Genomic DNA, 15090 nt, shown 5'->3' with positions numbered 1-15090 from the left:
GCCATGGGAGAGGAAATGGGAAGTCTGGCCCTGCGCTCTGGTCAGGAACCCTTTCATCAGCTTTATCCCAGGGTTCACTGGGTTCCTTATCTGCAGTGCTTTGGCATATGCTGCTGGAAACAGGTGGCTGCTTCCCTGTGGTTTCCAGGCTGAGTGGAAGAGGGGCCGGAGACCAGGTGCTCACCGCTCATCCCTCAGCATGGCCTGTGCTTTGGCTCCAGCTCTCATGATCGTGTCCTGAGAATTCATCTTTTGTGTTTTTCTCCCAACTGTTTACAGCACTTCTAACACTTGTGACTGGGACAGGAAGGTAGGGAAGGAGGGTACTGCTACAGAAAAAGGTCACTCTAAAGCTATACAGAGAACAGAAAATAAGGCAAGCAAAAGATAGCTTTTCTGCTAGAGAAGGAGCTGAGGACAAGGGCAGCATTATTACTGGACTGTCTGAATATTTTTTCTTTCTTAATTTAGTGTAAGAATGACGTGGGTTTTCACCCAACTTTTGTTTTCTTCTGTGCCCAGAGAGTTTTATTCCTGTTTGCTTTTTATTAGAACCTACCTGTCCTCCTGGGGCACCTGCCTGCTGATCGAGTGACCTTGACTTTTTCCACAGATGTCTTCTGGCAAGAAGGGAGAGCCTCAGGAGCTGTGTACAGTGGGGAGGAGAAGCTCACGGAGCTGCTCGTGCAGGTGAAGGCGCGGCTCCAGTGCATGGGTGCTGCACAGTGTGCTTGACCTTGCTCTTCCTCCTTCGTCTTGTAATTAGATAAACTTAGTTAAGAAAAACTGCTTGTTGACTAAAACCATAGAGGTCTAGTAACTTTCTCTCCATACAGACATACGTACGTGAGTATGCATAATATTGTCCAAGACATCTTCAGCCTGTAACAGAAGTAAAATGTTATTGATGTTTCTGGGTTTTAGAGAATCCCTATGAAAAAGGCAGAGTATTGGGAAGGCAGTCCTATCATTTGAGGTTTTACTGGTAGGACAGATTTGGTTTGACAGAAGACATAGCATGTCCTCCTTCCACATTTAATTCCTCTTGTTCTATTAAGGTTCCACTTAACAGACACTCCCAGAATACTCAGGGTATTATGCCCTCCTTTCGACTCTTCAGCATTGTGCACATAATCTAGGATTGTAATAGCTGCTCTGTACCATTTGAGGACCATTTAGTTATAATTTCCTCCAGTCACACAATCTGAAATGAGCAGTATTTTCAACTGTACTTCAGATTATTCTCATTCTTTGTTGACTTTAGGGTGGTCATTAGCTTTTTTCCTTTCTAATACTTTTTTCTTTCTTTTTAAAATTTATTTGTGGTGCTTGGAATTGAACCTAGGGACTTTTGCAAGCTAGGCAGCTGCTCTACCACTGAGCCACGTTCTCAGCCCCAGTCAGATTTATTTGTTTGTTTGTTTGTTTATTTATTTAGTCAGTCTATTTAGGCTTGGATTAAACTCAGGACCTCATGCATTGTAGGCAAGTGCTCTACCACTGAGCTAAACCCCAGCCCCAGATTTATCATAAGCCCACTTCATCATATAAAGTTGGAACTGATGATCTCTTAAGGCCTTGTGTTTGATTATTGTAATAACAGAGTTGCACACACTTTACTCAGTATTATGGTTTTTGCTTACCTCTATGTTGGCTTATGCTCTGATCTTACTTCTTTGCTTAAATCTTTCAGTTAGCTCCTCATCTGTAGGATCAATCCCAGTTCTCACGAAGCAGCTCCCTCCTATTGTTTTAATCACTCCTGATACCTTCCCATGTAAACGCTTACCCTTCCGTTTTTCTTTACTAAATGCACTCAATTTTTTTGTCTCCTTCCACACTTAATTCCTCTTTCCACATTTAATTCTTCCTGTTCTTTTAAGATTCCACTTAACAGACACTCCCAGAATTCTCAGGGTGTTATGCCCTCCTTATGGCTCCTCAGCATTGTGCACATAATCTAGTATTGTAATAGCTGCTTTGTGCCAGGTACTGTACTGAATGCTTTACATGCAGTATGCTGTTTAATTATTGTTAGAACTCTATAACATAGATAGATAGGATGATTATCCCTTTTTACATATGAGGTAACTCAGTCTCAAGAGGTATTTGACGTACACAGCTAAAAGTGACAGGCAAAACTATGATTTCAGTCTTCATTTGTTGGTGTCTTAGTCTGTGCTTTTGACTACATTTAAAATTCTTCCCTTACCACATTGTAAAATCATTTATTTGCATGTCTATCTCCTCCAGTACAATTTGATCTTTATGTTGGAGAACATATCTTCCTTTTTGCCAGCTTCTAATGTTGGGCCTGTTTGAAACTTTTAGTTAGTGCATGATTTTTTTGTACTGTAGAGAATACTAGTTTTATCTCACATCTTCTTACACTTCTTTGCAGGCTTATGGAAATTTTGCATGGAGTAACCCACTACATCCAGATATATTCCCGGGACTTCGTAAGATAGAGGCAGAAATTGTGAGAATGACTTGTTCACTGTTCAATGGGGGTCCAGATTCCTGTGGATGTGTAAGTATTATATGCTAGTAAAATCAGATAGCTGTATTTTTTAGTTTCAAAGGGACTAGTTTGTTACATGGTCTACAAGCTGTTCATTTGTCTTCTGGGGTTGATTTCCACTCAGGGAAAGAGCTAGGTTTTTCTTGCAGGGGTCTGGATTTCACTTTGTTTGGGGGCTTAGTGTATTTCTTTATGTTAGCTCACAGATGGATGTAAACTTTTAAAAAATGTTCTATCCAGTTTTTCAGTTATTTCAGCTAGAAGGGTGCTCAGGGTATTAACCTGGGTTGCTCAAAATAGAAGTTCCACAATTGTTTTTTTTCCCCACATGATGGGTCTTGTATATTTGAAAGCCCCTTTCCTTCTGAATCTTCTCGTCCTCATGTCGTTTCTAGGTAGCTTTAGTGTTCATATGACTCCCTGGGTTTCTAGCCATTGTAGTCATTCTCTGAATGCCCTTGGCTGTCTCTGGCCAGAGGAACATGCTAAGTCAGGAGTGGCATTGATCCTTCAGTCTCTCTTCATAAAATCTGGGTTCACTAAATTTATTTCAAACTTTTCTTTCTAAATCAGTATTTTTATCTTTATTCTCAGCAGTGTTTGTTCTGTTTCTTGCTCTTCTGATGATTTATTAGTTCTCTGTTGGTGCCATTCACTATTCTGTTTTTCAGGCCTAGGCCTGTGGTCTCCTCCTGGTTTCCTTGCCCAGTATTTGATCTCTGGTTTTCTTGAATTGCAATCCTGTGGTACTGTCCTAGAGTGAGAAGCAGTCCTGAGGCTTGACCTTCTGCCCTTGGCTTATTTCCTTGAGTGGAGCTTTTATTTTGCACGTTGCCTCTCTTCGTCTTGGCTAATCCTGGGCAGCTCTCTCCAGTCTGTTCTGACATAGACTGGGGACTCCTTGTCTGCCGCCATTTGGTTGGAGGCAGGGCTCAGCTAAAACTTTATTTCTATCTGTTAGAATTTCTGGTCTGTATTTCTGAAATTATGTTACAGTTCTCTCTGACCAGTTGGAAAAGAGTAACTTGCTTTGAGCTTTGATTACTGCTTTAATCCACCCTGTATCCCTGAAGTCTTCACTCAAAAAGAACCAGGCCTGATGTTCTCTCTCCCCATTTCTCTCATTTCTCCCTAGTAGCCATGTCCACTAATCACTGATCAGAAGACAAGGCAGATCAGGAAGCCCTCTCCACTTGCTTCTCTGAAGCTTTTTGTAGGCTGTTAGTGAGAATTCTCAGGATTTTTCTTGATTCCTTAGTATAGTTTCGAGGGCAGATTCGGAACTATGTTTTGCCATAACTGTGCTTCTGCTATGTGTGTTTCTCTCTCTCTCTCTCTCTCTCTCTTGCTTCCTGTTTTATATGTTGAGGGGAGAAGAAACTCTAGGAAGTAATTTCCATTTTCTATTTTAATCCAGAAATCCAACCCTAAGAGCTTTTTGTATTATGACAATTAAACTGTGTCTCTCCCATTATGATCTTTCCTGATGACTGGGGCAGGGACCAGGTGGATAGTCTGATTCCCAATCTCTTCTAGTATTTAGACTTCTAGAAGATAGCTCATTAGCTCTGGCATTCTCTCTGTCTCCTACACCCCAGCTCTTCCTGTCTCCTTGTTTCCCTCTCTTGTCCCTTAGTGTCTGCCATTATTCCTGTTTATCTCTCTTTGCTGTCTTTCTTTTGAGGATTTGCTTTTGGTGAAGAAAGAGTTTAGTGTTTAGAAGTAGGAAGCAAGACGCGTAGGCCAAATGACTGGACCATGTTTAGACTATTCCTAAGGGTCTTTCACTCTTCTCATTCTTAATTTTTCAACCTTAAACTGACTTTGCTTTTATTAACTTGGTTTGCCTCAGTTACTGTGTATAAGAGGTGACTCCATACACTAAGAAAAATTAGGTTGTCATGTGGAACATTGTTGGTTATACAGATATCATCAGATCCAGTAGCATCTGAAAGAAAATTTCTTGTTTTTCAATACATACATTAGAGTAAGAGTTTTTTATACGGGTTGAAAGAAGTCGAATAACATAATAAGTACTTACCTGAAGCCTTCATTTTCTTACCTCAAAATTAAATATCTGTTTTTCTTGGGTATAGGGGATGGATAGAAGTAGGAGAGTAACAGCATTTTTAAAAACAGATTTTGGGTATCAAAAGTAAAAATTAGAAGTAGGACTTAGGCATTCCTGCTTTCACAGTACACTGGTTCTTGCCCAACAAAATAATGACGATGATTTGATTAGTTATTGACCAAAAAATAATGAAGTGGTGAAGAGTAATTGGACAATGTTTTTGCTTAGGCTATTACCAAATCTTAGGAAGACATTGCTGTGCTGGAGATTGGCTTTGCTGGCACTTCCTGACTTTCTTCACAGCTGACTTGGCTCCTCACATGACATTCTGAGGTTTTATGCTAGACCACAGGGTGGCCTGCTGATTTGTAGAGCTGATCTCAACTCTAAGCACTTTGTCTTTTCCAGCATAGAAATGCAGAGACCTACAAACAAGTGTCCCATGCCCGTTTTCCACGTTATTTTGTGGATGATACTCACATGTTTCATGAAGGCTTCCTGAGTCAAAAATGACTAACTTTGCTGAGTTAGTTTTCATATAACCCCTGGATAAGATTCTGTATCCAATGGTATTTTTGTCGTGTATGGGGAGGATATTAGAAAAGTTTAGTAATCACTGTATTGTATTCCACCTTGTATTAAGCTACACTAAATATCAAAACATAGAAAGGGCTACTTCTCATCACCAGATGCTAACATATGGCATTGAATGAATTGTTAGGGACTCAGTTTTCTTACCTTTGAAAAGAAAAGCTGAGGATTGTATGAATTTTCAGAGATGATAAATCTAAGAAAATATACTGCTAGCTCAGTGCTGTAGTCTTTTGTTTGTTTTGAAATTATTCATTCTCAGATATTAGAAGATAGCCAGGTGGCTATGACATGCCTGTATTGGTCCCAGTTTACTGAGGTCAAGTCAGTCTTCAAGAAATGTTGAGTGAGGGCTAAGGTTGGGGCTCAGTGGTATAGCACTTGCCTAGCACGTGCTAGGCACTGGGTTCCATCCTCAGTACTGCATAAAAAGACATAAATAAAAAAAGATATTGTGTCCATTACAACTAAATATATATATATGTTAAAAAAAAGAAAAACGGTATGCCTCTACTTCATATACAAACAGAGAAACAAGATGTATCCCATTTGTTTACAATAAAAATGAATTAAAAAAAAAAGAAATGTTGATTGAGGAAGAAGAGGCAAGAACAACCACCCCTGGACTCAACAGAACAGAGCTCCACGCTGCTGTATGCCCATGTCCCACCCTGTCACCACCATGCCCAAGAGAAAGGCTGAAGGGGATGCTAAAGGAGATGAAGCCAAGGTGAAGGATGCACCCCAGAGAAGATCTGCCAAAGCCAGAGCTACTCCTACTCCTCCAAACCTACTCCTCCAAAGCCAGAGCACAAGCCTGAAGAGGCCCTGCAAAGAAGGAAGGTACCCAAAGGGAAAGGCTGACTCTGGCAAGGACAGGAATAGCCCTGCAGAAAATGAATGCCAAGCAGACCAGGCTCAGAAAGCCGAGGTGCTACAGACGCCGAGTGAAGCGTGAGCATTTTTATAACGGTGTACTTCTGATGACTGCACAGTTTGGAATACTATTTTCATCAAGTTTTATGAAAATGCAGAATTTTGGTGTACTTTTTTGTTTTTTAAAAGCCTTGTTGTTAGCACATAGAACACTTCGTTGTTGTTTTGGGAGAAGGAGCATATGTCACTAGTATAATGTCTCCAAAGCTGGATTGCTGTGGGGGAAAACACCTTTCCCTGCTAGTTTTGAGAGACTTCCTCTTGGCTCCCAGGAGGACGGATTCCCTGATGTTGGCACACACAGCCACCTTGGCACAAACACCTTGTGGTAAGGAAAAACTCGAGTTCATCTTTCTGTCCTCCTCTCCTTCTCTGCCATCGGCATAGACTTAACTCCCCTAAACTCAGACCTGTTGGGACCTGACTTCCAACAATTGGTTTTATCAGTGTGACGGGAAATCTGGGCTTTCCAGTGATATCATTGAGATAATGTCACTCAGAAGAGTGGCAGTTCCTTTTCTGGATTGTGGATCTTCAAATTGATAATTCATTTCCTGAAAGTCAGGGTTGGCTTATGAAAAGTTGAACAACATACTAAATGTGAAATGTCAACCCTCACCTTAAACTTTCCTATTCAGAGCATCATCTGAAGATCTCACTGGGTTTTTGTAGTGGCTTTCTGATTTAGTAGTTCATCCTAGAAGGGAGTTTGAAAGCTGTATACTATTAATGATTGTCTGCCCATGTCCTGCCTGAAATACCATGATTGTTTATGAAAAGTATCTTTAATAAGGCTGATACAGTTTGACTTAGGGGAAAAAACATGTTGATTGAGGTCTGTTAGGTGTCAACCACTCGGCTAAGTGCAGGAATGTTGCCAGGAACAGACTGACCTCTACCTTCAGGAGTCTGCTGTCAAGTGAGGAAAATAGAATAAATGAAGACTTCTGCATTTTTAAAAATTTGAACTCTCGTAAAGGAATTCACCTGTCAGCAGGGCTAAGCTTAGCTTTCAGAAATCTTTTGTTTCCCTTAAAAACATGAGGATTTTTGTTTTGCTTTCAGAAAAGTAAAGCAACAAACTTCTACATGGAAACTTCTGCATTTTTCTATCATCCAGACTTGTCAAAACCACAAGTTCACTTTGGAAAGTCTGAACTTCTTTTTTATGATCTTCTAATATATTGCATACTTTACTAGACTTGTAACTTCACCACTTGACATTCTTCGACAGGCTTTGAAATTTTAAATTAAAATCAATAATCCTGGGCCGGGTGTGATGATGCCTGCCTATAATTCCATTGATTTGGGGACGCTGAGGCAGGAGGATTGTAAGTTTAAGTTCAACCTGGGTAACAGTGAGATTCTGTCTGAAAATAATAATTAAAAGGGCTGGGAATGTAGCTTAGCGGTGAAGTGCCTCTGGTTCAATCGCCAGTGCCATCCCCCGCCAAAGAAAAAGAAAGACAACCAATAATCTGGGGCTGGGGGTATAATTTAGTGGTAGAGTGTGTGCTTAGCATGTGTGAGGCCCTGCATTTGACTTCCAACGTTGAATAAAATAAATCAGTAATCCTAATACTTGTGAATGGGATAAAATGTCCTATCCTCTCTGAAAATGGATGAATTAATACAGAAAAATAAGTGGATTGTAAACAGGTTGAATCTGGGCAGATACGTGTTTCTCCAGACAGTTCTAAACACTCACTCATTCTTATTTAGTTTTCTTTCTTCTGAAGCAAGATTGGACCTAGCAACATAGCCATCGTTCCTTCTGGAAGACAGACAGCATCTGCCCTGCAGTGTGCACCCTAGTCTTTATCTGTTTCTGCATCAAACAGTGTCAGGATCAGGGCAGGCAGTACATTTTGATATCTGTCCTTAACTCCAACTGATGGCATCTCTTCTTTATTATAGGTGACCTCCGGGGGGACAGAAAGCATCCTGATGGCCTGCAAAGCTTATCGGGACCTGGCCTTAGAGAAGGGGATCAAAACTCCAGAAATGTATATATGTGTGACTGTTTCCACTGAGACTGACCCTGTTGAGTGCTGCTGTGTATCTGCTGATAATCTGTTTCCTGCCGCTTCTCTTCCTCTAGCAAGTCCAGTCTTCTTTCCCCCTGTTCTGGCCCCTCTCCCCTATCCTTTCACATTCAACAAAATTCTGTTACTCTTGTAGACCATTCCCAACCCTGTAAGTTTGTGCATGATGTATATTATAAGCAGAAATGATACCCTGTTTCCAAAAGTGACAGTGTTGAGTCCTGTGGTTTGAATTCTATGGTTTTAAGTTTTCTGGAGCCTGAGGAAAACTGTCTACTTATCTTAGTTCAGTGGAAATTTCTTAAATGTTTCAGGCTATACCAGGGTGCTCCCTAGAAAAATTTCAATCTGAGTACTATTTCTGGGAGGAAAAATTGTTTAAAAATCTTTTTGAGATTTGCTCATGTTATCTACCTATGGACATAATTTTGGTGTTTGGTTACATTTTTTTTCTGTAGATTATCTCTTACAGTCTAATTATGCTATACTTTTTGGGTTAATGTTTTTTCTGTAAGAGGCAGTGACTAAGGAGTTTCTGTTGCATGTGACCTCAGAATGTGAGGTCATACATAGCCCAAGAGAGCAAATCAGGCTGCCATTCTTGCTTCATGGTTCATTCTTTGGTGTTTTGCACTTAACATAATAGTTTTCTCTCCTAGAAGGAACAGAGCAATTGTGAGGGCGAGTGATTGAGGGAAGCCAGAAAGCAAGTACGTGCCTGTGAACAGTTCCTGTGTAGGAAAAGTAGAGACTTCAGTTTCTCATAGGCTCATGATCCTTCAGAGTTGGGAGGGACTGCTGACTGGTGCTTGACTGCTGGCTTTAGCATCCCTGCCAGGCAGGCTGCCTCTCTGTGGGAGCACATGTTGGGTTGGGAAGCTGCTTCTCCTCGAGGTGCCTTAGGACAACCAGCTTTTAGAACGCTCTGCCTTGTACTGCTCTTATCCAAGCCGTGAATTCCTCCTGCCACGCCTCATTTGTGCTTTGAGTCCCCCATATGGAATTACTTCTGAGTTCTTCCTTTTGCCAGAATGATTTCCTAACTGATTAATGGGGAGAAGGTTTCTACAGGAAATTATTAGACCTCTTTTTGTTTGTACTTAGAAAACAATGTGAACACTTCCAATAATTTGAGGAAAAATAATCAGAAGTTTACTTCCAATGATTTAGATTAGCTGCTAACTGTACCCTCTCTTGAACCCTGTTTAGGGCTGAGTTTCATTATTCTCCTTTCCCCCGTCGTCTAGTGTGGCTCCCCAAAGTGCCCATGCTGCCTTTGACAAAGCAGCCAGTTATTTTGGGATGAAGATTGTGCGGGTTGCGCTGAATAAGATGATGGAGGTGGACGTGCGGGTGAGTGCTCTGGAGGCATGGGAGGCAGGACGCCTTTCCAGTCACACACAGACGGTTCCACTGTCCGGAGTAGCAGAAGCTGCCACTGATGTGGTGATGGACTGCACTTCCATCTTTCCATAGATCTATGAGTCCTAAGAGTTAGATGACCAAGCCCTAGCTTGGGACCTTAAAGACTTGTGTTTTGCTTTTGACACCTTCACTTTCTTTTCTTTTCTTTGGATTTGACTTCCAAAATGAAGACAACATGACTGAGTTGCTCCAAGACTCAGTTGTGGTTTTAATTGGCCTGAATTAATGCCATTGTCATCCCAACAGTAATTGTTTTTAAGCCTCACATTTTCAGAGTGTTATCAGAATCACACTTGAGAACTTTATGAGAGTCCAAGGAGGTTGTCGAAGCTGTTTTATTATTGTAGTTTACAGATGAGGAAACAGGCAGTGAGGTTAAATGGTTTGTCAGAGTTTCACTGCTTAGTAGTGTGTGGGACTGGGACTCAAATTGGGCTCTTTTACCTCTTAGCTCAATATTTTTTTTCATCCCACAGTGGTGGTGGTCTTATCTTGTGTTCTGGACAGTTCCCCAAATAGCCCTCTCTGTACCCCATGGTGAGAGGCAGTCTTTTTCCAGGCTGCAGCAGTGGAGGGGACCCTGGTGCAGAACACTAAGCTGTGGTCCCAGTTGCACTAGGCAGCAGAAGAGAAGAATAACTGTGACATAGATTCCCATGTTTCTTTAAACTTTCAATCCCTAGGCAATGAGAAGAGCCATCTCCAGGAACACTGCTATGCTGGTCTGCTCTGCTCCACAGTTTCCTCATGGTGTGATAGATCCTGTCTCCGAAGTGGCCAAGGTGATGAGATAATAGGGTGTCAGATTGAGATTTTCAAATAGAATCTAATGGAGCCCTGGGGATGTAGCTTGCTGGTAGAGTGCTTGCCTAGCATGTGAGGCCCTGGTTCCAATCCCTAGTACTATGAGGAAAAAAAAAAAAAAGGGGCAGATTATATAAAAATAGACTCTAATGGTATAATACTTGGCAGATAGACGTGGTTTTGATTTTAGGTTTGACCACAGTGGTGATGAATTGCTCTCATCTGCCCTAGGCTAAGTCCTTCAGTCCTGTTTGGAGCCTCTGAAAGTCACTAGCTTATGCTTTGGGGAGGGTCATTAATACATGACCAAGGCCTCGCTTTAAACTAGATATTCTGAAATAGTATTGACTTGGAGAGTTAGATCAGGAAGTAATCTGCGTTTAGTGATGTGGACACCGTCAACTGGCATTCCACATGCCACTTCTTCTTGCCGCAGTGACTGGAGCGGGACCTCTCCCTCACTCCAGAGGCTGCCTGAGTCAGAGCTCTGCTCATCTGCTAAGTGCTGGTATAGGAGTTTATGGTTATGCATATTTAAATATAAACTAGATACCACGCTTCAGATGGACTCTTTCAAAGGCTAAATACAATTGAAAGATTAGGAATGTTAAAAATAACCACCCAGAGACATGGTACACAGTGGCCTTGCATTTGTAGCCCACCTTTCCATCCATGTCTTGCAGAGTTTTTATTATAGGGTTATAATGAAATTCTCTTATGTTCTTTGTTTTTTGGAACCAGCTGGCTGTCAAATACAAAATTCCTCTTCATGTAGATGCGTGTCTGGGAGGCTTTCTCATCGTCTTTATGGAGAAAGCAGGATACCCACTGGAGAAACCATTTGATTTCCGGGTGAAAGGTGTGACCAGCATTTCAGCTGATACCCACAAGGTGAGCTAGGGAGCAAATCAAATGCTGACAGTTGGTTATTTTGACTATATGAAATAAATTGTCTAAAGCATTAGCTTGGTCCTCTAAGCATAAAATTAAATCTGGCTCTTCACTCTCATCCTGTCAGCCTTTCAGGTGATGGGATTGTAGTGGTATAGGTAATAAGCAGTAGTGGAAAGGATCTGATATCTTTGTCTCACAGTGGCTAAGAGAACCTATCACTCACTGCATGAAACTGGGGCATGCCAGCTTAGTGACCATTGTCACAGAGTTCCCTGAAGGCTGGAGGCTCCTTGAGGTGGTGGTGGAGTTGGTGAGTGTTGATCCTGGAGTTTGTGAGCAGGTGTCTGCTGATGCTGTAGCTCCTGTGGAGGGCTCCAGAGCGAGTCCTGTGCATGACTAGAGTGTGTTGATGGGAAAATCCTTGGGAAAAAGTGTGCTCAGAAGTGTTTGGCTTACGACGTTTGAAATGCCTGTGTCTGCTGCTGCTGGTGGCCAAGATGAAGTCTAGGTCGGTTGGGAATTCTTGAAAATGCATCCAGATGTAGGAGCGTTAGCAGACTCGGGAAGCTGTGCCTCTTTTGAGAGCGTGTTCAGAGCTTGTTTTAAATTAAAACATAGGAAGATTTATTTTTCAGACCCCAAATGATCTACAGTCAGTTTTCAATCAAGATCTGTCTCGCCTTACCACACAGCTGCTCCTGGGCCCCTGCTTCTTCACCATTCATTTCTGGGTGGGTGTGGGAACAAAACTGGTTCCATATTAGCTTCAGAAAGGGTTAATCAGGAAGGCACATTTTCCATTAGTTATACCAGTTATACAGTGTATTTTCAAGCTGAATTAAGTAGCTTTTAGATTCTGAGCACCATTATGTTCTTTTTTTTTTTTTTTTTTTGTGGTGCTGGGGATCAAACCCAGGGCCTTGTGCTTGCAAGGCAAGCACTCTACCAGCTGAGCTATCTCCCCAGCCCACCATTACGGTCTTAAAAAGAAGTGTAATATTAAGCAAAAAAAGAGGAGAAAGGGGTCAGATTGTGTTTTAGTTGCTCCAAGTGACTTCATACTTTCCTGGTTTCCAGTAGAAATTCATCCTTGTTTTCATCCTGATCTATCACCCAGAGAAAGATTTTAAATAAGGAAAATCACGTGCTGGCTAGAGGGAAGAAACCCATCAACTGAGCAAGACACCACTCTGCTCTGGGTCTCAGATTCCCCACCCCTCACGTAGAGAATCTGAACTCCACCCATTAAGTGCCTCTTTCAGAACTCTGAGTTTGAACCCTTAGTGTGAGTGGGGAACATCCCTGTGCCTGGTGTGCGGTGTGCCAGTGCTGCCAGGCAGAGCCACTCTCACGTTACCTTCTCTCCTCAGTATGGCTACGCTCCCAAAGGCTCGTCAGTATTGTTGTACAGTGACAAGAAGTACAGGAGCTACCAGTTCTTCATTGGCACAGATTGGCAGGGTGGCATCTACGCTTCCCCAAGCATCGCTGGCTCACGGCCTGGTGGCATTATTGCGGCCTGTTGGGCCGCCCTGATGCACTTCGGTGAGAACGGCTATGTTGAAGCTACCAAACAGATCATCAAAACTGCTCGCTTCCTCAAGTCAGAGTATGTGTGGAGGACGGGGACTCTGCCTTGCCTCTTGCTCTTTCTGCTAGTTGGCTTAAGGCATCTGCCTGGCCATGCACCAGTACCCTGACCCCTCTGCCATCTCCTGGGAGACGTGGGTAGAGGGCAGCAGCTCAGGTGCCGATGCTGGCGGGAGGAAATGCTTCCCTTCTCTGCTGTGACTTGGGAGGTGGGTAGATGGTTAGAAGCCACTGGTTCTGATTCTTTAGGTCTAGATGGGGTTTGGATTTGGGACGTGTAGTGTTCTGCCTGTGACAATGATCTTCCTAAGAAACACTGATCCCAGCCTAGCTGCCTTAGTGTAGGAGATGAGAAGACCAAAGCCCGGGAAGGTTAGATTGTGTTATAGCGAGGGCTTTGGTTATCACCAAAGAAATATATGTGGCTGAATTTCCTTTTTGTTTGCTTATTTTCAGACTGGAAAATATCAAAGGCATATTTGTTTTTGGGAATCCTCAGTTGTCAGTCATTGCTTTGGGCTCCCATGATTTTGACATCTACCGGCTATCTAATTTGATGACTGCTAAGGGGTGGAACTTGAACCAGTTGCAGTTCCCACCAAGGTATGCCTGAAGAGGCCTCTTTCCCTTCCTTCACTCAATGTCCTTGAGAACTTGGTTAGAAAGGTAACCTGATGTAGAGTCCCGACTGCTAGAGTCCAGCATTTTAGTAGCAGCTTCATTGTCTGTAGGATTTCTGTCTTGCTACCTGCAGCTTAATTAGACATTAAAAGATTTGCTATCAGTTTTAGCAGTATTAGGTAGCAGCCACCTGGGACAAGTGGTCAGCCATGACACCCCCCCCAACTTCTCTAGTCACTATACTTTCTGATCTATTTTTGTATACAGTCATGAGATTGCTAGTAAAATACTTGTTGCCTGGTAATATTTACCTCAAAACCCTCTAGAAGGGTCTCTGATCATCCAGGCCTGCCAGTGTATTCTTTGGTATACTTTTCTAACCCATCTTTCACGGTATAGTTAAGTCCTTTGCTCCAGCTGAATGTCCTTTATGTAGAGCTGGCCATTCACAGCCCTATCTACCTTTTTTTTTTTCCCCCATCTGGTACTGGGGATTGAACCCAGGGTCTGTCAAATGCTGGGCAAGTGCTCTGCCATTGAACTATACCCAGCCTTTTCCTCTTCATAATTCTATCCTTATCCTCCCTTCAGGGTGAGTGAGTTTCTTCATTGCCCTAGAGTCCTTTAAGACACAAGCCACATGGTCCTTTCCCTATGAAGGCTCATCATCTAAAATAAAAGAATCCCATTGGTGGTCACAGTGTTGAAGGAATCATGATTGACAGCTTGAAGGAAGGGATGGCACAGGACAACCAGCTATGTTCATTCTCTTAGGAGGTTCTTGATTATGCTGAGAAGCCCTGATGCCAGCCTGTGCTTGACAACACAAGAAGTTGAGAACCCTGATTCATAGGACTGGGAACAATGGAAGGAGGCAACCGATCAATTACTGTATTGGGAGATGCTTTATTTTAGAGCATATTTTTCTTTTTTCAAGGTTTATCTCTCACTCTCTTTCTTTCTCTCCTCTCATAGTATTCATTTCTGCATCACATTAGTACATACCCGGAAGCGAGTAGCAATCCATTTCCTAAAGGATGTCCGAGAATCTGTCACCCAAATCATGAAGAATCCTAAAGCCAAGACCACAGGAATGGTAAGGACACATGGAGATCTTTTTCCCTCCTTAGAAGGTTTTGGTGTTGGTGTGGGGGTCTGAAAGAATCAGACACTTTGGAGTCTATTCCTGTCTCTACTTCTGTCCATGAACTTGCCTCCTTGTTAGTTAATTACTGTGGATGAGCTCCACCTCACCCATTCCCAGAGTTGCTTTGCGAGTCTCAACTGAGATGTATTATGTATAAAGCTTCTATAATTGTAGATTAGAAAGTCCTATACAAAAGCAGGTGAAAACAAGGTCCATTTGAAAAAATAATTTCAACACAGAAAAGGCAATGGACACATTTTCTCTGGAGTTTTTTAACAGCAAATCCTGTGGAATAGTTCCTTTATGCAGAAAGGCAGATTGGAAAGTACCTTGGCAAAATGTACTGTCAGCTGTTTATCTAGTAGAACGATGCCTGGGTTGGGAAGGTGGGTGGGTGCACATGGAAAGCTTAGGCTGGGAGAACAGGGATTATGACCCCAGTTTG

The 15090-nt window shown here is 42.3% G+C and overlaps 1 protein-coding gene across 5 annotated transcripts in view; it reads left to right on the top strand.

Moving 5' to 3' along the window:
- The window catches only part of SGPL1 (sphingosine-1-phosphate lyase 1), a 51557-nt gene that overhangs the window by 33812 nt on the left and 2655 nt on the right, over nt 1-15090 (top strand). For all 5 annotated transcript variants that reach the window (XM_079135795.1, XM_079135797.1, XM_079135794.1 and 2 more), the window contains 9 exons: nt 614-690; nt 2402-2530; nt 8037-8125; nt 9412-9517; nt 10273-10371; nt 11135-11284; nt 12658-12896; nt 13334-13480; nt 14474-14594. In XM_079135795.1, coding sequence (XP_078991921.1) covers nt 614-690; nt 2402-2530; nt 8037-8125; nt 9412-9517; nt 10273-10371; nt 11135-11284; nt 12658-12896; nt 13334-13480; nt 14474-14594 — 1157 coding nt within the window. The remainder of the gene's footprint in view (nt 1-613; nt 691-2401; nt 2531-8036; nt 8126-9411; nt 9518-10272; nt 10372-11134; nt 11285-12657; nt 12897-13333; nt 13481-14473; nt 14595-15090) is intronic.

This window comes from Sciurus vulgaris, assembly GCF_902686455.1.
Source record: "Sciurus vulgaris genome assembly, chromosome: 4".
NCBI classification, from domain to species: domain Eukaryota; kingdom Metazoa; phylum Chordata; class Mammalia; order Rodentia; family Sciuridae; genus Sciurus; species Sciurus vulgaris.
This window is presented reverse-complemented; position numbering and strand designations above follow the sequence as displayed.